The 22,143-nt window shown below is 53.7% G+C and overlaps 5 protein-coding genes across 5 annotated transcripts; all 5 read right to left on the bottom strand.

The window, feature by feature from the left end:
* Positions 1-866: 866 nt before the first annotated feature.
* NRC2 (serine/threonine protein kinase, AGC) lies at positions 867-3,609 on the bottom strand. Its single transcript, XM_018273180.2, has 4 exons — positions 2,625-3,609; positions 2,277-2,576; positions 1,844-2,225; positions 867-1,782 (listed from the first exon to the last, which is right to left on the bottom strand). The coding sequence occupies exons 1-4, from the start codon at positions 3,463-3,465 to the stop codon at positions 1,374-1,376; spliced, it is 1,932 nt and encodes a 643-aa protein (XP_018131891.1). The 5' UTR covers positions 3,466-3,609; the 3' UTR covers positions 867-1,373.
* Positions 3,610-4,027: 418 nt separating this feature from the next.
* VE01_03695 (uncharacterized protein) lies at positions 4,028-6,411 on the bottom strand. Its single transcript, XM_018273179.2, has 2 exons — positions 6,099-6,411; positions 4,028-5,884 (listed from the first exon to the last, which is right to left on the bottom strand). Exon 2 carries the CDS (start codon positions 5,753-5,755, stop codon positions 4,448-4,450), a length of 1,308 nt encoding a protein of 435 aa, XP_018131889.1. The 5' UTR covers positions 5,756-5,884; positions 6,099-6,411; the 3' UTR covers positions 4,028-4,447.
* An 871-nt stretch (positions 6,412-7,282) lies between these two features.
* On the bottom strand, positions 7,283-9,283 carry VE01_03693 (uncharacterized protein). The gene is made up of 4 exons (XM_018273178.2): positions 8,951-9,283; positions 8,847-8,894; positions 8,669-8,790; positions 7,283-8,615 (listed from the first exon to the last, which is right to left on the bottom strand). The coding sequence occupies exons 1-4, from the start codon at positions 9,101-9,103 to the stop codon at positions 7,394-7,396; spliced, it is 1,545 nt and encodes a 514-aa protein (XP_018131894.1). The 5' UTR covers positions 9,104-9,283; the 3' UTR covers positions 7,283-7,393.
* A 229-nt stretch (positions 9,284-9,512) lies between these two features.
* Positions 9,513-16,933, bottom strand: VE01_03692 (uncharacterized protein). Its single transcript, XM_018273177.2, has 5 exons — positions 15,788-16,933; positions 15,224-15,674; positions 15,044-15,170; positions 14,684-14,995; positions 9,513-14,605 (listed from the first exon to the last, which is right to left on the bottom strand). The coding sequence occupies exons 2-5, from the start codon at positions 15,645-15,647 to the stop codon at positions 10,051-10,053; spliced, it is 5,418 nt and encodes a 1,805-aa protein (XP_018131895.1). The 5' UTR covers positions 15,648-15,674; positions 15,788-16,933; the 3' UTR covers positions 9,513-10,050.
* A 749-nt stretch (positions 16,934-17,682) lies between these two features.
* Positions 17,683-18,531, bottom strand: VE01_10766 (uncharacterized protein). The gene has a single exon (XM_059464218.1). It carries the CDS (start codon positions 18,435-18,437, stop codon positions 17,949-17,951), a length of 489 nt encoding a protein of 162 aa, XP_059320201.1. The 5' UTR covers positions 18,438-18,531; the 3' UTR covers positions 17,683-17,948.
* Between the last annotated feature and the right edge of the window lie 3,612 nt (positions 18,532-22,143).

Below are 22,143 nucleotides of genomic sequence, written 5' to 3'. Positions count from 1 at the left end.
CGATTATATCCCTATATAAGCGTCTACTACCACCCCAACCAGTTCCCAACTCCATCCACCAAACTTTTTCTACTCCGTAGACACGGTCCTGGACCAACGTATAGTGAGGGCCTGAAGAGGCGGGGGGGTGGGGTGTTGGGTTGGGGGTTAGCTCGCATTACAAGGAGTTCGGTCACTGTCGGTTTACATTCTCACGACTGTGGACTTCTCGTCACCGCATCGTTCTTGCTGTCGCTTGTTCCTGCTACCGCTCGCTGCTGCTGCCGTTCAACCAATGAATAGTAGTATCGCAACTTATCGGCATCAATTTTCCGTCTCCGAGGGTGGAAATATTGGACCAATATAGTCCATGCCTACAAAGAAAGGGGATCATCCCAAAGATGGGATTGATGCCTGTGGATAATGGGCACCACCACCAGCGCCGAGGAAGCTTATAATGGCTGTAATAAGCGGATCTGTGGTCCATGACACGTTATCGTAGTAAGACCCTTGTTTGACATCGTAAGTCTGTTTTATATAGTAGAAAATGCACTCGTTAGCAGATGCAAACACCATTCACCAGAAGAAACCCCAGCCAGGAAGGAGTCTATCAACATAGGTTGAGCCAACAACCGCACCCCTGACAGATACACATCATAAACCATCGCATACAGAGTCAAATCATATCTATTCATTCTTCATCTGACAACCCTCAACCTAGCTAACTCCCTCTCCGATCGTTCTCATCATAACGCATCCACATTCACATCTCTCATCCCACCTCTCATCCCCTCCCCTTCCCTTTCTCTCTCAACTTTTCACCCCCCAACTTCCCCCTCACCCGCCTATCTACTCAGACAAGCCACCCCCCACCCCCCACCCACCAAGCACCACCAAAAAACCACGCGCAAGAAAACCGCACAGCGCAAACAAACCCCCCCAATCCTCAACGAAAAAAACCACCAAAGCCACGCCCCCTCAAAAAAACAAATACAAAAAAAACGCCATAATGCAACAAGACACAAAAAAAAAAGAAATCACCAAACCAAGCCCGGGCCTTTGCGCGCCAAAATACAAATTGTAAGGGAGTGAGAAGGAGTGAGAGGGAGAGAAATGACCGACGCGATGTCTAATTCCATTGAGAGACGCCGGTCCGGGTGATAAAATCGAATGATGCCAAATGACGCGAGAAAGGAGTGAATGTAGGGGGTGCTGGTGCCCTGGGTGGTGGTGGTGAGGGGGCAGGCATTGGAAATGTGCTCCTGTGTCATCCGGAAGGGCTCCCAGGGCGTGCGGCAACCCCCAGAAGGTCGGTGGATAATCGTAGTAGTAGTAGCAGGGTCCAAGGGCCCTACAACTGCAATCTAGTCGAAGCAGACAAAAGATGCGAGTTTCTAGTCCCTCCCATCATATCTCCCGTTATTCAAATCTACATGCTGCCCAACCTCCTCATCATGATGCAGCGTAACGCTATTAAACTCCTCAAACGGATCCACGACATCCTTGCCCGGCGTCGACAGTCCGGAATCAAGGGGCACGCCCTTCGGCAGCCCATTCGCGCCCAGCGCATCCTGATTGCGTCCTGTGATATCGACGCTCTCGGATTCCTTGACGTTGCGGAAGTTGACGGTGTCGATCGCGCGCCCTTGGTGCGGGATCATGGGGGGCTTCATGTGACGGATAAGAGCCCATTGCGTGGTGCGGAAGAAGGGGTGGGTTTTGACGTCTGAGGCGCCGGCGCGGGCGCCGAGACGGCGGTTCTCGTCTTTGATGAGGAGCTTGCGGATGAGGGATTTGCAGAGGCTGGGGTGGGGGGTTAGTTGGATTGTTGTAGAAGGTAGGAAGGGGTGGATTAGGGACTTACTTGGAAATTTGGGGGTTTCCGGACCCTTCAGGGAAGGGGACGTCGTCGCGCAGGATGTTGGCGAAGGTTGCGTTGCGGTTCTTGCCCTTGAAGGGCGTGGTGCCGTATAACATCTCGTAAACGAGGATGCCGAGGGTCCACCAGTCGACGGCGCTGGTGTGGCCGCATCCCTTGATGACTTCGGGGGCTATGTACTCTTCGGTGCCGACAAAGGAGTTAGTTCGGAAATTCGCGATGCAGGATTTCGTGTCGATGGTCGGTAGGGAGTTCGTGTTGGTTCCGTTACGGCCAATAATCATAGTCGGTTTTCCTCCTGGGTCCGACTGTTTTGATAGATCGAAATCTGACAACATAATGTGGCCTGACTGATGCAGCAAGATGTCTGTAATTGGTTAATATAGCTCTCGCGTTTAACTGTAGATGAAATGCTTACTTTCTGGCTTCAGATCTCTGTAGATGAAGCCCATCAGATGTAGGTACTCCAACGCAGCTGTAACTTCTGCAGCATAAAACCTGGCATCATCTTCTGGTATACACTTTCCAGGGCGGGTCTGTAATGCTCTAAAGAACTCTCCACCACTGCAATATTCCATGCACAAGTATAAGTGATCCTCGGACTGGAAAGAATGGTATAGCGTGACGATAAACGGATGGTTGCTCGTTGCAAGAATCTCTTGCTCGGCAAGAGCTCTCTTGATCTTATTCCTCTTGATCATTTCCTTCTTGCTCAAGACTGCCAGGTGTTAGAAGTGTATCAGATCGATCATATAGAGGCACATACCCTTCATCGCATAGAGTCTCGAGCTCTTCTTCTCCCTCACCAGGTAAACCTTCCCCACATCTCCTTTCCCAATCAATTTGATTTTATCGAAACTGCTCGGTGAAACCTCCACATCCCGCACCTTGATCGAGTTGGAACTATACGTCCTCCTGAAAGCAGCCGGAGCCCTTGGTGGCTGCAACTCCCCCAGCTCATCGGCACCCGGTACGGCAAGATTGACAGCCGATTTACCCTCAATTCCCAGTCCGTGAATCGGCTCCTTGCCCAACTCCGCTGTATTCGGCCTCTCTGCACTCCCCTTGCCTTTTGAGAACAGTCCCTGCGCATTCGGCGCACTGGCAACCCTCCTCAATTTCCTCGCCAACTCCTCTTTCCCCGCAGCTGTGGCCTGATCGTTCGCTCCCGATGCAGCACTTATGTGTAACGCAGGCGTGCCAGTCGGACTACTCGGTACGGATCCCTCATTGTGATGTCTGAAGTTTGGCATGCCCTGGTGTTGAAAGTAAGGGTTCGCATGGGCTGTGGGGCTGACGCCATCGTCCAGCGGGTGGCCCTCGCTCGCAACGGTCGCTGATCGATTGCGTCCGCTGAAGAACTTGGACTGGCGGAAACTCTTGCCTTCCTGCTTCGGGGCATCTTTGACGCCTTCGGTCTTGTCAGACCCCAGCGAATTGATGCGAAAGAAGTTCTTGAGTTTAGTCGGAAAGTGGCTGTTGCCGTTGACGTTCTTGTCGGCCGTCTTGTCGCTCTTGCTTGAGGACATGGGGAGGCCAGAGAAGGTCCGCTTCTCGTTCGGTGGAGACCCCGGTGTCGACGTGTTGAAGTGTAGGAGGGCGGTCATCACCAAAGAGTATCTGCAGCTGAGTTGAATGCTGCGTTACTCTATGGTGGTGGTGAGGTTGGAGAGGGGATTTTCGGTGGGTTGGTCGTCGTTCGTTATGTTTCAATGGGGAGGATGGTTGGTTGATAATCAGGCCCCGGCTTCTTGGTCCCGGCGCTGGGGAAGGCGGGTGGGGCGGATATGTATTCCAAGGTGGCGCAGAGGAGATGGATTGGGGGGGAGAAATACGGAGGACAGCGCTGACATTTCCCAGCCAGTTAACTGTGTCGCTATTTTGAGATTATGGTACAATATGTATCATTACGAGTCCAGTGGCAATGGGTAATACAGGTACGATAGGTCGGAGTTTGGAGTTTGGAGTTTTGGTGATAAATTTGTACGGAGTATGGGGTCTCTGCAGAGATACATACATAGACATACGTACAATACGTACGAATAGGGTGAATTCGATAGTGTGGAGTAGGAAGAATCTAGGAATCTACGTACCAGCCACGCCATCCTACGGCTCTATAACGGTATATCTCTACAAACACTACAAACACTCTACAAACAATAAATGGAACCTGTTCAATACGATATTTGGGTATGCTGAGTAATCGCGGCTGACCGTCAACTAACATCCAACGATATTCAGCCAGTATCTGCTAAATGAATCAGGTAGTTTCCATCACCGAATAAGCACAACTTAGATGACTCTCTACTCGCTGATCTCTATGAGTAGTTGTGATGAGAACGCAAAAAGAACAGTAACTAAGCGTCTATGTCATATGAATAGTCCCTAAACCCATAAACCCAGCCAAAATGTCAACGAGGGTCCTCCATTGGCTAGACCACCTCCTCGTGTCTCAACCGCACGCATCAAGTGATAGATAGTGGCAGAACAAAGCACAACCTTAAAAACAAATCCCTAACGACGCTTTAAAACCGAACCTCCGATGAAAACACCCTCAAAAACTAAAGTATCACTGTCCATCCGTCCGTCTCACAAAACCCAATCCAGCAGGTCCTTTCGGTCCCTCATCAACGACGCAGCAGCACTAGTCGACGCCCCAATCGCCCCATCCAAGCTCCCCGTCGCGAACTCAGTCTCAATGTTCTGACCAAAGGCATCGCTGTTATTATGCACTACCAGTAACCCGTCTTCCAGTTCCTCTCCAGGTTCATACCGGCCCTTTGGACCCCTAAACAGCTTCGCCTTCGGTAACACAATAACGTGGCGCTGAGTCCGTAGTGCCTCTTTCAGCAGCTCAATCGCACCGTTATCAGAGTAGTCGTTGAACGCAAAGCACTTCATATTGACAAACTTCTCATACTTGCTCGTAGATGCCAGATGCTTGAGAGCGGCGAACTGGAGTCTATTAACGATCTTTGCCCCTCCGAGGGCCTGGACGAAGATAGATGGCGGGTCAGAGGTGTAAATATAGCCTTGAGGGCAGGCGACTTCTAGGGCGGATAACTCATTTCGGAGCTGGTGCACAGCCGTATTGTAGAGAAACTCCAGCGAAACGACAGTCTTCTTCGGAGACCCAACCACTGCAAACACATTGTGGAAATCCACTGGCGACGAATACCCATCTCGAATATGGCGCTCGAGGAACTCAATCGTTGCCGCATCGCTGAGAGCCTTATCCTTAACCACCTTATAAGGGGGTAGCTTCTTCGAAGTCACCAGGTTAGCCACCAAGTGGCTCTTAAGCCCATCCTCGTACTTCTCCAACCCCCTCCTCTCCCACTTATCCTGATCTCCCAAAATCCTCCAGTCAGGCCCCAACTCCCGCCCTACGACCTCCCCAACCTCCACCCGACAGGCCTCCATCATCACACTATTAAACTCAAAATCCATCTGCACCGCCGCACTAACCACCACCCTCCTCGCCGACTGTCTTCCATCCACCAACGGGAACTCCTCCACATAGTGACCGCCCAGGTAGCGATAATCCCCATGCATCAACGCCACCACAAGCGGCGTGACGAAAGTGTGCAGCACCCCCTCCATATTGGTGATTACGCCCTTCCGGCCGGGGGCGAACTTGATAGCGAGTGCGCTATCGTTCTTGCGACGCATGAGGTGGGCGATTAGAGAGTGCGGAACGAAGGGTGAGGCGCTGATGATGGGCGCGGGGCTGGTGAGAGGCGTGTTGAGATAGTACGCTCGGGGGTCGCTGCCGAGGAGGGGGAGGACGCGGGTGAGGTGGAGGGGGTAGGAAGAGCCTGTGAAGCGCAGGAAGGCGAGGGGGGGCTGTTTGAGATTTGAGGGCGTGAGGGATGGGGGTGGGTGTTTGGAACTCATGTTGGCTTTGGGAGTGACTGGGTTGGATGGGACGAGTGTGAGCGACTGGGCTGGATGTGATGAATGTGAGTAACTGGGTTAGGTGTGATGGTTATAAGTGACTGGGCTAGATGCAATGATTGTGAGTGACTAATGATCGTGAGTGACTGCGTCAGAAACCTTCATCAGCCTCACTCATGAGGGATGTCAGAGTAGGAGCCTAGCCCCGCTGTAAGACCGCATGGGAATGCTGCACATAAGTAACGGCCACAGGATTCAACAAAGGGTATGCCACAAACTAGTTATTGAATGCTTCATTTGTCCTGTATGTTATTTAGAAATCGAAAATAATCAAACGACTTACCGTATTCAATAGATGGGCGAGAGTTGCTGATATCCGAACATCGCGTTCTGAGCAATTACAATCCTACTATATTACCCCGCACAAACACCATGTCAACGACAACACGAACACCACAAGCTTGCAACATCCAAACGAGCTCTGGATTGGCAGAAAGCTTGTCCGAAGAACATCCGATGACCTCCGTGCAATTAAACGCTCGGAATAAATGACAAAAAAAAATATAAAAAATACGACACCTGAGTGATTCGAACACTCGCTCCCGAAGGAAATGCCTGACTTCCACGTGATGTAGATAGCAGGGCATCGCGTTAACCACTCCGCCAAAGTGCCTATTTTGATTATTGGAGAACTAGACCGGTATATATACATATAACAAGATCCATACATGTCATACTTGCGGGCTTAACCTCATATTCTGAAGGACGAGACGAACAGTGAGACACTATTAACATTACCTTTTACATTCGAAAACTCAGTATATTTTTTGGTTTAATACTTGCTATGTCTGCTCCCTTCCAGTTCTACATCGTTATCCAATCGCTATCGCCAATAGGGACATAACAGCCAGGGCGTTGTGGGAGTTAAAATGTGAATATCGAGCATGACCCATGTCTTCGACAGTTACCAAACCAGCCATAGGAAGCCTTAGAGTCGAGAAAAGCCATCTTGCTTTGGCACACCCAGTTGAGCCCTCCCGTGGTTTGTACATACGAGACCCAAGGCTTCATTTTCATCTACTATAAATATAAACACTCTGCTGAAAAAAGACTGGAATGTCAACAATCATAAATAACTGACGCGACCGCCTAGTTTCTGTGGCACAAAGTGATAAAGATCGCTAGCTTGCATGGTCTCTCCCAACGGCAGATAACTAAGTAGCAAAACCACTGGGCTGGGTTGCTCGGCGACAATATCAGTTGTTGACAGGACCAGTCGACGACAGGATCACTCAACAGTAACAACACTGAACGGCGATGACAGCGGCATTCGGCCGTCCTAGAAGCTTTGCCAGAGGCTCCTTGTTCATTTTTGTATGCAGAATCAAATGCAACAGGCCGATGAGGAGGGATTGTTTGGTCTTCCCAAACCCTACTTTGTCGGCTGGAATGCATCCATGAAGTTTGAGGTCCTTAAGTAGAACATCTAAGCCCGTTTCACAGCATATCTAAGGTTGTCAGAATATCCCAGCATTTTTTCCCATACTCAAAGAGCAATGTCTAGTCTATCATATCCTATACAAATCTACATGTTGACTGCACAGCAACAGTAAAGGCATCACGCCTGCCAGCGACAACCTATGAAGATACCACACCATACCAAACCATCCCCATAACTCCTCCTAAGATAATAGCCACTGGAGGCGACACATTAAACCACCTACCCCCCACAAAAGACGTCGCCGTCACAACCACCCACCACGGATCCAACCCCAGCGACGACCCCGACGTAAACTTCTCGCTCAAAAACCCCTGCTCCCACAACCTATAAACCGCCGTATAGACGAGTCCCACCGCCACGGCATTCACGCCCCTCAGCCCCGACGTGAACCATCGATAGCCACGGAGCACCTTCCATAATCCCATGGTGCCCGTATGCAACACGATTCCCGGGGTAAATATCGCCACGTACCCGAGGACGGCGCCCGCAGCGGGGTTCATATGCGCCGCCACGGCGAGCGCACCGAGATAGACGGCGAAGTTGAAGTTTGGCCCCGGGAAGGCCTGGCAGATGGCAAGGCCAAGGAGGAAGTCGCGGGGGGAAACCCAGCCCTCGGCGACAACGTATTCGCGTAGGAGAGGAATGACGACGGGTCCGCCGCCGAAGATGATGGTGCCGGCGAGGTAGAGGTTGGAGAAGAGGCTGAAACCGATGGGAGGAGAAGTGAGGGTGCCGCGGAGGACCATGATGGCGATGAAAGTGGTGAAGAAGAGGGCGGTGATGAGTGCACCGAGTTTCCAGGAGAAGACGCGAAATTCTAGGTTTGCGGGGACGGTGCGCGCGGTATCGTCTTCTGTGGGTTGGTCTTGTATGTTCTCTGGAGAGGATTCCGCCAGTGACGTTCTTCCTGGCGCTCTGCGCAATGTCGAGGAGTCCTTGATTGAATCATGGCGGGACTGCGAAATGTCCTGTAGCTCCACCTGGTCGCTAACTTGCTGTTCCTCGTTGTCAACATTTGACTGATCCCGTGGTCCAAAGACACCTGCTTTGACAGCCTTGACAGCTGTGTGTCCCCATCTATAATCCCAGAAAATAGTCGCGCATCCCCCCAGAATCATCAAGACGGGGAAGTACCAGAGCGCATTATATAGCATTCCCGCGCTGCCGCCCAGGAATACCAATATCCTCGTTAACTTGTCAGTGATGGCTTTCTGGGAGAGCTGCACAGCTGCGAGAGCGATAATCCCAACAGTGGCAGCGTTCAAACCGGAGAGGAGGGCGTATACTGGCGCTGGCAGTGTATCATTAATCTTGCTCACACCTATTGCGAGACCGTATGCAGCAATGGCACCGGGAAGACTGGAGCTTGTCAGCCTTGCTCTTTGGCAACCGCATTCAATATGTATCCATACCTCCAGACGAAGAATGAGAGAATGCCGGCTATAAACCCACCATGTATGAGATTTATGGCATAGATCATCTTCGTGCTCCCCGGTCCTGGCAGAGCCTGACACAACGAAAACATCTCCTTATACTATGAGAGCGTTAGGTCAGCTGATAAATAGGGGCGTTTGCGACGAGACTCCTCACCATCTGATCATCGATCCATTGATACTTGTCCACGAATAAATCCCGAAACTACACTCGCATCAGCTCGGCTCATATGAATTACAGATTGACAGTAGAATTCTCACGATTTGAAAATGAACTGCCGGTCCTCCAAAACACGTGAACCCCAGGTACCAGTTCCGGTAAAGCATCTCTCGCACCGGGCCTGCCATCTTGGATGGGTCAACACCGAGATGCTGACCGGCCTTCCGCAGCGTCAGCAATATGGAGGACGACATATTGAGACAATCGCTGTAGGCAAAGAATTTTGCCTAACAAAGCGTTGAGAGACTGAGTTTTACCAGTCACATAGCCAGTCGTTATCGTTCCGTTCCTTCGTCTTGGCTTGGCTCCTGGTGGAGATTAGCCACAGCACCCCACCCCACGTGCCTCTATCACGACATCTGTGAGGCGGTTGCGGTAACGGAAACTAACAATCAATTTTTTATGATGTTTATGAAGCTTCTAGATATGCTTATCGAAATAACATATAGCTAGCTTTAGTTCTCAACCTGATTATATACTTTTCTGGCCTTGCCTTGTAAATTTCGGTGGGGGTTAGAGTAGCAAGGTATCAACTACCAAAGGGCCGTTCAACCCTTCGAAGACATCATATCACACTAACAACACAACAGTTCACAAAAAAACGCCTCAAATTAGCAACTAATCACACTACGCTACTATACTCCCCCATTCCTACCAAAATAAATCCCATCATCCACCAGCAAAGAAAAGCCCCAACTGTAAACACCCCCCAGAAGAAGTCTTCTTTGCCGTGAGGCAGTCCCCTGTAACGATATATAAATTCCCCCATTTCCCTTCGCCTCCTATCCAATCCCAATGACTCTGACTCTGCCTTGCCTCGTCCTTGAACTTGTGCGTGCTTTTGTCCATCGATTTCACTCCTGTCGCTCAAAAAAAAAAAGGTACAATCACCAACCCACCCGCTCTATAAACTCTCCATCTCCAAGAAGGTATATGTCATAAATGTCGTTCGTCACCCCTGTGCTCAAAGGCTGGGGTGAGTGAAGAAAAAAGGTATCAAAAATAACCCGTCGCTCGCTGAGAAGAAGTATGTACGAATGATCCGATCGATCGAGCTATGCGGCGCGGATAAAATTGAGGGACTGGTTGGCGGACCGACGGAGATTCGGTCGATGCGTGGCGGCTCATTTGTGCCTTGCACCTAAATCATTCCCCCCTCCATCATACTCGACGCCACCTCCCTCGGGTGCCTCTCCACCCGCCTCTCCCCCTGTATCCCACCATCGCTCATCTTCCTCTCTCCACCCGGCGTGCCCAAACCCATCATCCTCTCTCCTCCCTGCGCACCCAAACTCATCTTTCTCCCCTGTCCACCTCCCGGCCCCTCCCACGCCTGGGGCGCCAAGCTCTCATACGGACTCACCTCCATCGGTGGACTCATTGTCCTCCCATTCTTTTCATTCTGCCCATTCCTGCCACGGGACGCGCTGCGCATGCGCTCGGTGGCACTGCGGATGCGGCCACTGAGGGAGTTATCATTTCCCGATCTACCGCGGTTGTGGCCCCGCGCAGGTCCATCGAGGGACTGAGCTACGGAGTGGCGCATCATGGACACCGGTGGGCCCCCTGGCTGGGGCACTTGCTGCATCGCTGCCGCCGGTGCTGGAGGAGCAGGAGGTGGCGGTGGTGGAGGCGGGTGCTGGTGGGAGTGAGGGATATGCTTCGGCGAGTGCTTCGGAGAGTGCTTCGGCGAGTGCTCTGGTGAGGCATCCTCATCGTCCATCACGATCTCAATAACTCCGCTCCCCGAACTCGTTAGGCTTACCCCCGAAACGAGGGAATTCGTGTCCGCCGCTGCGCCGTAGCGGTAAAGTGGCGCTGGCGGTGGAGGAGGGGGTTGCGCAAGATGCATCAACTCCCTGAGGATCGGTGGCGCGGGAGGTGGTGGAGGCGGAGGGGGGATCATGTTGTTAGACCCCGGGCCAGAGTGCAATGCGGCGTCGATCCCGCCCATACCGTAAGTGCCGTACCCGAGAGTCCCTGGGGTGGCGTCGGTGCTAGGGTTTACCTTGCGGGCTGCCGGGGCATTGGAAGCGCGATAGTCTTGTAAGGGGTTGTTGAGGCGGCGTGCGGAGGGGGGTAGGGCGGCGTGGAAAGCCGGGTGAGTAGGGAGTGCGGAGGGGAGAGCGCGCGGGGAGATTGGTTCCTCGGGGATGGGGGCGGACATGCTGCGCGGGGGGATGTGGCGGGGGCCAGCTTGGTAGGTAGTTTTTGGGAGAGGGGCAAATGTAGTTTGTGGGAGTGGCGCATAGTCCTCAACCGGAGCGTAGGCCATGGCGTTGAGACTGCCCATTGAGAGTTGTGGGATGGGCGAGTAGCTCTCTGGAATCTGTGGGACGTCCGGAACGTCCTTGCCTTCTGGGTCGAATTTCGGGTGCTGCATCGCCTTTGGCGTGGCTGGTAGCCCAATCGCGACGGATGTCGGCGACTGGTGCACAGTAGACTGCGAGCGGTTGTGGCCATACATGTACGGAGACCCACGGGGTGACCCGCGCTGCATCTCGGGATCGACTGTTTGACTGCGCGGTGGCAGGTCACGGGGTGACGGGTACGTCGAGCTGCGCAGGAACTCGGAGCGCGAGTTTGGTCGCGGCAAAGGCGGGGATAGCTGCTCTGGGTGAAGGATGGGTGGTGCGGAGGGCCGGCGAGCTAGGGAGCGGCGTCGCTCTTCAAGTTCTCGCGCTGCGGCCTCCTTCTTGAGCTGGCGCTCCGTCTTAATTTGCGACAAGTCACCGACCTTCAAATCCGACGAGGCGCGTGCGTGCGATACGCTGCGGAGTCTACGACGCTGTTGGTCCTCCGGCTTCGTGCTGCTACGCCCATTCGTATGGCGGCTCGTCGATCTATCCCTACGTTCCCTTCTTGGCGATGGTTGACGACTCGACGCCCGCTCACGTTGGCGCGAAGCACTACGCTGGCGAGAGCGTTGGCGCTCTCTATTCGAGAACGCTGACCTGGTATCATCCATATCGTCTTCATCGCGGCGGTATTTCGCAGCCTCCGACGACATCGGCAGCGGCGACGATGGAGACCTCATCAGAGACCCATCGCGGGCCTTGCTCCTTCCCCGACCATCCCGCCCATTCAGGCTGGCGTCGGGGCTCGCGCGGCGGCTTGCCTGTCTGTTTGCAAGTCTGCTTCCCGGGCGACTGTCAGTGAACTTGAGGGGTTCGGGAGACATTCTACGGATGCGGCTTGAGGATTTTGATCCTGGGCGTGCGGTGGCTTGGCTCCCATCGCGGCCTTTCTGCCTGCTGGACGTTACGGAGTACGAGTCTGGCTCATCACCGAAACCGATAGCGCCTAGATCGCGCAAATCCTCAGGTGACATGGGAACTGGCGAGGTCGGCGAGCGCTTGGCGGGCTTGATGTAACGCACTCCACTCCTTCCGCGCTCGAGCGAAGCATCGCGCCCCTTGCCCGTGGCACTGCTGCTACGACCGCGAGACTTCTTGTCACGGCTCGCCTGGCGCTCCTGCTTGGCCTTCTGCTTGGCGTAGTGAGTGGCGGAATCTAAGCTGCTGATATAAGGGTCCAAACTGCGTCCTGTCATAGGGCTCGCATCCCCAGCCCTGCCATGGCTCTTATAGCTGCGTGCCGATGCTCCCGCCGAGCTCACCGACCCTGTAACCGACCTCGCTGAGGGCGTCGCGCGTCTACTTGGCCCCGACAACTCAGGCGTCGTCATATAATCCCCTGTGATAATCGACTCCATCGGTGGCCACTGAATCTGCAATCCATCGGGTTTGCGTCCCCTCGACCCGTTCCGCGCGCGGCTCTCTTTCTTGATCTCCGTGAAGTTGTCCGGGGAGGGCGATGGCAGCGGATTCGCGGTGCGTACCATGCGCTGCATCATGGGGCTCGCGGTGGCAGCGCGCGAGGTAGGCTGGTACGTCGTGGCACTGAGCTGGATGGTCTCGGGTTGGGAAGACTTGCGTGCGTGCGCGTAGGCGATGGCGTCGTTGGCGGTTTGGTCGCGGGGTGTGGGCATGGTGACCGTTGGCATCTTGATGATGGGCGTTACGTCGGTAGGCATCTCACCGATGGAGGGCAATCGGTTTCTCTGGTATCCACCGGGTGTAGCTGTTCGTGCTGACGCCGGGGTGTTCAGGGTGCTCTGCTGTCTAGGACGGAGAAATGCAGTTGATGCGTCGCCGCTGGGCGATAGTGCTGACTCTGCGATCGGAGTCCCAACATTACCCATTGGCGTCCTCTCGTCCTCCCCGCCAAAGAACTTGGACTTGGTTGAACCTTTCTCCCCGAATGTTGTTACGAGCTTCAGCGCCGCAGTCTTGGCCATATTGCGCTGCGGGCCGCGCGGAACTACACCTGGTGGTGATAGTGGTGGGCTCAGCATCTCAGGAATACTCGAGTTGAGCGGTGAGAATGTGAGGGATTGCGCGTTGGGCGACCCATACGACGACTCAGCCGGCGACTCTTCCGTACACGAGAAACACCTGATGGCGAGCTGCTGCTGGCTATGCTGGACGGCCCACTCTCCCCATTTACGGAGTAACTGAGTCTGGCGACCCCAATCAGCCGGGTACACCATGCACGTAAGAATGAGCGCCTCCATATAGCACTTGTGCGAGACGTAGATCTCGATGGCATCGTTCTGGTCGCCCATTCCAATCATGATCGTTGCTGCCGTGTGCACATCACCCTTTTCTAGTAGCCGCTGAACGTATGCTCGCGCTACCTTCTGCTGCGACGTTTGCCCACCAATCCCACTGAGCGCAAGCAACATCCAATCACTGGCAGTCATAGACTCCGAGCTCGTGGCCATGATATCCGTATCAATGTCGCCCAGCCACTTTGTCAGCAGCAGCCGATTCGGGGAGCCCATCGGATGGCGACTCAGCTCATCGCGAACGAGATCATCCGCCTCACCATTCCACCCAAAGATCGTATTGAGCATCTGGCGGCGCAGCTCGTGGTGAGACATTCCCTTGTTCTGGGGCACCTGTGGGTGTGCGTAGGGGATGTCGCTGAGACGGCTCTTGGTGAACTTGAAAAGGTCGACGACGATCTTGTCTTCGGGGCTACGGAGGACCTCCTGGCGTAGGCGAGAGGCGCGAGGGCGAGACCGGCCGGACATCTGCGAGGAGCTCACGCTGCTGACAGAGTAGCTGTCGCGGCTGGAGAGGATGGAGGGCTCGCGGGAGTGGAGGGAGGACCCTGGCGACATGAGGGTGTGGTCGCTATAGCCCTTGGATAAGACGGAGCCGCCGTGTCGACGGGCTGGTCGAGACCCTGCCGAGGACCGTGACGTCGACGATGCGGCGCTCGACGCGGGGCTCAGGGTTCCACTCCGGTCAGGGCCGTACTGCTGTCGCTCCTCCAGCTTGTCCATCTCCCTCGCTATCCTTGCCAGCGGAGACATGTGATCCTCGTCGCTCTCTGAGACATCAACATTGATTGGAATCTCCGACAGGGAGCTTGAGCTCGCCACTATGCCCTTCTGCTGCTCCTCGATGGAGACAGGCGGAGAGGGGGGTAAGAGATTTGCCGGGTGCTGGACATTGGCTACTAGCACAGGGGGCGACTTGAGATCGAACTGCTGCGCCGTGTTACTCCGTCCAAGGGTGAAAAGGGTAGCCCCTGGTCCGTAGATAGCGATACCTTTCACATGTTCCAGAGTAGGTACAGTCTCATATGTGACATTCTTCGTCCGAACATCCCATGATGATGTCTCTCTATTGTTTCATAAGTCAGCAAACTTGTTTTTTAGCGCGCGCATACAGGTGCGTGATTAAAAAAAAAGGGTTTCTTACCCCTCGGAATACTGGATAATGCGACCGTTTTTCGACCAGGCGAGCCAGTTCGGACCCGGTATAGAATTCTCACTCCTCCTGAGAACTCGTACGACCTTGGCCGCGTCATTACTCGAAGGCGACTTCGCGATGCTCCAGACGCGCAGGTCACCATCGTGGGTCTGAGTTGCCAGCATGTCCGATTTTTGCCGCGAGGAGGATGCGTGCCACGCAAGGGTGACAATTGGAGACGGTGCTCTTGAGGTAGTTAAGTTATGTAGTATGGTAAATCGCGGTTGTAGTGAAGCAATCAATAAGCTTCCATTTTGATAACTGTGAAAAAGTTAGCCATTGCCCTCCGAACCGATCCGGGTTACAAACCCAATGGCATATGTCCGACAATCCGCCGATGGTGCAAGCGCAGTAATTGGAACCTGGTCTATCGTCCTCGCCGAGATATGTTCTGACGTCGACGGTTCGAATAGTATCACATTTCCTTGCGCATTTCCTGCCCTAGAATTAGCACAATCTTCCCAAAGACAAAAGACAGATAAAACCCACCAAACGCCACATTCCCATTCCTCATCCACGCAGCCACAGATAGCGAATTGTACGACGCAAATCTCGCCACCTCATCGCCCGTCATCAAATCCCACACAATGGCCGTCTGCCCAGCATCATAGCTCAGAACCAGCCTCCCTGCTCCCCTCTCAGACACATTATCCACGGCCAATATCAGAACCTCCTCTTTATGCCTCGAGAAGCGGCGCTCAATAGTCAGCGTATCGTGGTGAGCGCAAACCACCGTGTTCCCTTGCGCATACAGGAACATGGAGGCGGTGGCGTCGCTGGGCTCAAAATCGCGCGCCAGCTTGGAGTCCGGCATGCTGAAGTCGGCCATGGAGGCCGCGCGACCGCCTTTGGAGGAGCGCCCCGATCCGAGCGACAGCGCGCGGTTGCGCGCGAGCTGCCCGCCGGAGGACATGGCGACGGTGGAAGCGTGCGGGCGGGTCTGCGACGGCGGGTTAGCCGGTGCGGGGTGGTGAGGGCCGACACTGGGAGGTTTGCAGAGGTCGCTGTCGCTGGGGATGGCGAGGGAGCGGCGAGGAGGAGGAGGGAACTCACGGTGGTGCCCGGTCTTCTGGCCGCCTCGCTTGTTGTGCGACTTGTCCTGCAGTGACAGGGCTTTGGATGTGGTCGCCCGCCTCTGTCAGTCGTCACATGGAGTTATTGCCAGGCGTCGAACTCATGCGCTGGCTGCAGATAGAGGTAGTTGGTAAATTAAAGCGTTGCAGAGAGTCGTCTGCGTTGTAAAGGTGGTGTTTGGAGGGTGGTGAGAAGTTGTTGCTTCTGTGCTGGTGAGTCTTGCGAGAATCGCAGAACGTTGAAGAGCCCGAGGATGAGAAAGCCGTCGCCGCAGTAGCCACTAAGAGCCAACGGCGGACCACGACCAGTGTGCGGCCGGGATGGGCCTTCCACTTCGGTGGCTGGTTAGATTGCAGTCGCCCAAAGCAGGGCGCTTCTCGCGAGTCGGAGCAAAGCGTAGATCTCGTATGGTACGGTACTGGCTGGAGCACTGTACGTTATGCCTTGCTGGGGGATATTGGGACGCCGGTCGCTGACGACGGAGCGAGTGGCTCGTCGCAACGGGTGCTCTCGACATCGCGGTCTGAGCAGAGCGGCTACAGCAGTGTGCTCTGTGTTGTTAGTGGCAAGCTCTTCGATGCGATTGACAGGCATACAGGGAGCACGCACCCGTAGCGGGCTGCTACTCGTCGATAGAGATGAGCCGGACCGCATCCGCATAGGTGACAAGGGTGGGGGGAGCATGGGGGCGATGTGTGGGCGTGTACCTCCAAGTACCTAACCCCCTCCCCTCAATATTTCTCCCAGTATGGCCAGCTATGCCCTGGACTGTGCATATTATGGCATATTGAGGCGTCAATACTTGTGTGATGATGGAGCCAGACCAGGGCAAGAAGAAGAATCTGCTCAGGCCCTCAATCCGCAATCTTTTGGAGTTGCACGAGAGGAATAAGGGGGGCGTTGTGTTCCTGGACGTGAGTGACGCTCCGCACAGCACCTCAGACACTGTGTACGGCCAGTCCCTGTGGACGATGACCAGTGTATTCCTGCCACCCCACGGACTATTCCTCACATAGATTACCACCTGTGCTTGTACGACCCAGTGAAGAGTCGAGTAAGCATTATACTCGACCACAGTATAGAGTGCACAGATACCTACAGTAGCCACAGTTGGTATTGTCCCCGTCTCACGCACGGTAAATAGAGCCGGAGCTTGCCACTTGAGGCAACGCAGGCAATATGACCTCGCAGCGTGATGCTCTAAATAAAGATCAGAGGGCATATGGCGATCACCACTGGCTGTGGTGGCCAGCATCGGTAATTCGACATTCTCATGGGGGCTTCGCACTGTTGGGACGGCCTCCTGTGGTGGCTTTGGCTGGTTCAGAAAGTTTGGTAGGTTTGGTCTGGTCTAGGTGGTCTGGCTGGTCTGAGTACACTTGGACTACTTCGTTGGGTAGCCAGTGAGGGTGAATATCAGGGTTCAGACGAAGCAAGGTGAGGCTGGGTGTGAATTGGCCTATAGGCACCCTGATTGGGTATAAGATGAAAGGTGACGTTCATCTCGACTCTACAACCAGCCATTCCCAGCCATATCAAGCCATAACGTCTTTAGCGCATCTCTATGCACAGGTCCTTCAGCGTCTTCATTCGCCAACAACCTCTTAACCAGGCGTTTCTTGGTTGTCTTGGCGCACACACGACAGGCTCACACCCCAGCAACGCCTGCAGGGGACGGAGAGCGCAGCGGGGGTGCAGCGGGGGGCGGGAACTGCAGCTCCCGCCCCGCTCTGAGGTTCCCATCGCTAAAGCACCTCTGTAGAGAAATAGCACACTTGTCAGCCAATAAGATAATTCCTTTTTAGCATTTTTGCATTTTCCGTTGTGATTTAAGCAGAGGACCCTATAGGGATGGGCAGCGATAGCAAGGGGGGGCTGGTAAGGCGCCAACAGCTGTGCGCTGGTTGGTGATGGGTGCGGGGAGTGGGGTACGGGAGGGGACGAGGGAGGGGATGCGACGGGGATGGAGGGAGATGTACTTCGATGTACGCCGGTGCATGGCGTGGAACTGGTGTACTTTCTCCATCTCATCCCTTCCCTTCACATCCCATCACACTCGACCGAGTCCTCTCATCACATACCGTCACACTTTGTCGTCACGCAGCACAATGAGGCGCATCACATCGCCGTCACCGCCAACTCAGGCGATGCTACTCGAGTATTGATGAGGAACTGATGTGGAGACAACTGTCACAGACTGAGACGGTGACGGTGACGGGGTGATTTGAGGCGGTGACCGAGGCGCTATCATCGTAGAGAGCTCGTTATCATTTGTCGCTCGCCCTTGCCACGAGGAAACAACGACGTTTCTCCTCCTCCCTCCTTCCATATCGCTTCCTTGCTTATTCCATTCCTCGCGTGGAGTGCGGTTCCTTGCCGTGCCGTCCTCCTCGGAGGCCGCGGGGGTGTTTGGGGGTTTCTCAAGGGCGCTCTGCACTTCCACTGTGATAGCGGACTGTGCTCGAAGATCAACGCAGGGTGAGCCCCGGCGAAGGATCGCAGTCCCGGTCGGTAACTCATTGTGCTGGTGCGGTGCTTTGTTGTCAATGACACCACACCCTCCCAATTTTCCCGCTTTCACGTCCACTTGGAAATGCTGTGAATGTGGTGTGCTCCGACGGTCTGTCATCTATCCTCGTACTTTCCTCGTACAGCACATCCAAGGCACAAGTAGAGTTGCCGCTTATATTAGTTGTACTCAACTGCCCTGAGCACAAAGTAGGGTCTGCCTCTTCCCATCTCCGATATGCCGTGCTCGGCCATTGTCTCCCTGGCCCCATCTATACATCCCGCGGCCCACCACATCGCTGCTGTACCGCTCCCGCTCCTGTACCGGATCACGTACATTTACCTACCCATGCCGCCCGAGCGTCCGAGAAGAAAATGCCCGTGCATAATAGGCGGTATAACACTCAGTCCCCGGAAGCAAGGTATGGCCTGGAAGCAAACACCGTCGCTTGTTTGGGGGTTAACAGCCGGCGGCTATAAATAAATAAAATGATAGTTTGCAAGCAGGGGAACTGGAAGATGCAGTGATCATATGAGAGAGAAATCTTTGACAAAACAGCAAGATGAAGAACTTTCCCCGGCTCCCAGTCATGAGAGAGGGACTTTTCACAAGACGGCTAGGTGAAGACCTCCCCCCCCCCCCGGCTGTCACAGCCATTGCGCATCAAAATCAGCAAGATGAGAGACAAAACATCCCGTGACTCCCTTCCAGGAGTACCCCCATTCCTCCACCCATCCTCCAATTTTTCCCACCCCCCATCCATTTCATCCCTCCTCCAACCGCCCTCCCAACCGCGCGCCCACATCCATGTTAGCCCGACCACCCATCACCCATCAATCACCCGCTGCTCACGGCGCCAATCTCCTGCCGATGCGTATCACTCCTTCGCTCCAACGGCATGCACCGCGCCGCTCAACATAAGGATCTGCAACATTGTGGGCTAATAGTATGGTTTGCGCGTCATTCCCCGCGTTGAGTGATGGATGCCCCGTCGATGATGCGAGGTGATATGTGAGACGGACGGGTGGGATGACATAGTGTTCGAAGCGATAGGCCACTGACGATGAGATGCGACACGAGCCGCCCGCGCACCCGCGCGATCGCAGATAGTGCACGGGCGGGCTGGCGCGTGGGGTGTGTGTATCTGTCGATCTAGGGGATTAGATCTTAGGGGGGTTGAGATCGGGCTCCGGGAACTGGATCCCGGGGTCGTATCGGGCGGCTGGAGGAACGGCGAGATCGGGGGGCGATAAGATGGCGCGAGGTGTACCGCGGGATCGTGGATAATGATAAGATGTGGTATCGGGGTTATTTTTGGATCGCTCTTGCTCGAGGTGTTGGGGGTTGGTTTGGATAGGATGTTGGGCTCGGTGTTGTGCCTCGATTGGGACGTCGCGGCAAGAAGGTGCGGTTGGGTTGATGCATCGTCTTACCATGGTACTCTCACAGCCCATGCCGAATCCCCTTTCTCCTCCGTCGACTACCGAACACTGCCTTGGCTGAGAATTGATATCAACGATTTACGCTAGTAGAATTTATCTCTTGGGCTCTATTTATGGGTAACAATCATGTTAGTTGCAGCTCTTAGTGACTGAGCACCTTCATTTCAATCATTGCCCCTGCAAACACAGGCGGCTGTTGTGACAGTATTTCTTCGGTCTTTTGGGCAGCACAAGTACCACAGCACCCTTCACACTTCCTTTTATTCCCTGTACTTCACCCCCTACACTCCCTGTCCTTTCTCCTTTTTCAATCCCTACCCTTTCCCCTTTTTCTCCCATCCCGCATTCTTCATCCCATTCCCCTATCTATCCCTCCCTCCTCTCCTCCTTTGATGGACGCCTTTAGCCTTCGCTACTCCCACAGAACTCCATCTCCCCTCCGGCTCCCGTTCCACCAACACCATTCTACACCCATCATGCATGCTTCGGCCCCTTGCGTCGCAGCGGCAGCCGCTCCCTTGCCGCTTTGTTGGATGGGGAGACAAACACATAGCGCAGGCGCCACCCACGCACAAATTCGCAATACTTACCATATGTGCTGCACATTCCCTGATCGGTGCTGGGTTGTGAGGACACCCTCAGCTTGCTGGCGGGTTGGGTGCATTCCTATTGAATACCACCTGTCATAGAGCCGGTTTGCTGTACTATAAGTAGGATTGTGGCGGCTAGTGACCGTGTCCTAGGGATGGTGATGTGTAATACAGGTGCAGACGCACAGCTTTGGGGTTGGTTTTAGTGTAGGTGAGTGGGAGTACTCGACTCCCAGATCCTGCGCTCCCTAGCTGGCTGGAGATAGGATATCGGTCAACACCCGCATGCTCGGAGGCGGAGGCAGAGATGCAGTTGGAGACATGGCCTCGGAGTAAATCCCAAATCCCAGCTGTAAACTCGCATTCTCATATTCTGCTCTTCGGTCCGGAAATATATCATCTAGCTACTAGTGTCTGCATGATCGGGCCCAAGATATACTCACACTCATGCACATAGCCTCTTGCTAAATCCTAAGTCTATACTTGTACCCGCCAGCTTGCCCTAGATCAGACACCGAATTTCGGATACCGAATATTCAACACTCACACATCAGCCGAGTATGAAGCAGTCAAACCTACCCCTTTTTCCTTTCAGCTTCCCTTGGATCGAGCAGCGAGTTCCGGATGCCGAAAATCCAAAACTCACATATCAGCCTGGTATGAAGACATGCAATCCCAACTACCCCTTTCAGATCGGTGGATTTAAGTAGTTGGGTGGGTGACTACCAGCGAATACCCAGTGTTGTGTGTTTTTTTATTTTGCCATTTTGCCATTTTTGCTTTTGACTGCTGCAAGTTACAGCGTTTCCGTCCTGAGAATAAAACACGTGCGACAGACATATATGCCTTGCATCGCTGATTAACTTCATCTCGTCTCTAAGGGTGCGAAGACGAGCAGATTACCAGTCTTTATAGTTAGAACAAAATATGCCGTTTGTAGAAAGCTCTTAGCACATATTTGAATGAGAAACAGTATGGAATGAGAGTCTGCTTAAACGTACAGGGTGTAACGTCCCTTCCGTTGTAGCGAGAATCCTGAGTGGCCATGGGACACAGCTGATGTAGAATATAACAGATATCGATGCGTGCACAGGTTTTGATATGCTTAACGCCAAAGTACGGATTGGCTAATGAGGGTGCCAAGTCCGTTGCTTTCCGCCCTGATTGCAAGAGATGGGTCTAGCTAGCCGCTATTCAAATAACTACAAACAATGAGCATTACTTCGTTGTGATCTAAATTGCCAATAATGTCTACAGATTTAGAATAGCCTTGCTGCATACAGCTCACACCCCCTCTCAAAGTCATGCCACGCCTTTAATTGACTCGGCTAGACAGGTATCAACCTCTTCCACACTTGGCGTGAAAGATCTACGCCTCAAAAAGATTGGTCTAACTTGGTGGTTGGGGCCAGAGGCCAATTCTGCATATCCTAGAGGCAGGTGGTCTCGTCTGGAAGAAGATTTTGTTGTCAATCGTTGCCATACGTTGCGAAATTTTCTCCGCTTTCCATCAACTCTCGTCCTTTCTTCCTTGAACTGATCTTTGTTGGCCCATATGACGATGCACATTGCTGCTCTAGAATCAGTCAGCGGGATTTTAACTATGCAGGGCTCTTCTTACCTTTCGTTCTTCTAGGCTATATTCCGCAGTTTTGTTTGTTTTGTTCAGTTTTGACGGTACTTTTCGTTTGTGATGTCTCTGGAAGAATAATGTATTTGATTCATCCGTTGACATATTTTTAGATCTGTTCTGTTCGATCCTTGAAGATATTACATCTAGCACAAAATGCTATT

This window comes from Pseudogymnoascus verrucosus (assembly GCF_001662655.1).
Source record: "Pseudogymnoascus verrucosus strain UAMH 10579 unplaced genomic scaffold scaffold_13, whole genome shotgun sequence".
In the NCBI taxonomy this organism is placed as follows: domain Eukaryota; kingdom Fungi; phylum Ascomycota; class Leotiomycetes; order Thelebolales; family Thelebolaceae; genus Pseudogymnoascus; species Pseudogymnoascus verrucosus.
This window is presented reverse-complemented; position numbering and strand designations above follow the sequence as displayed.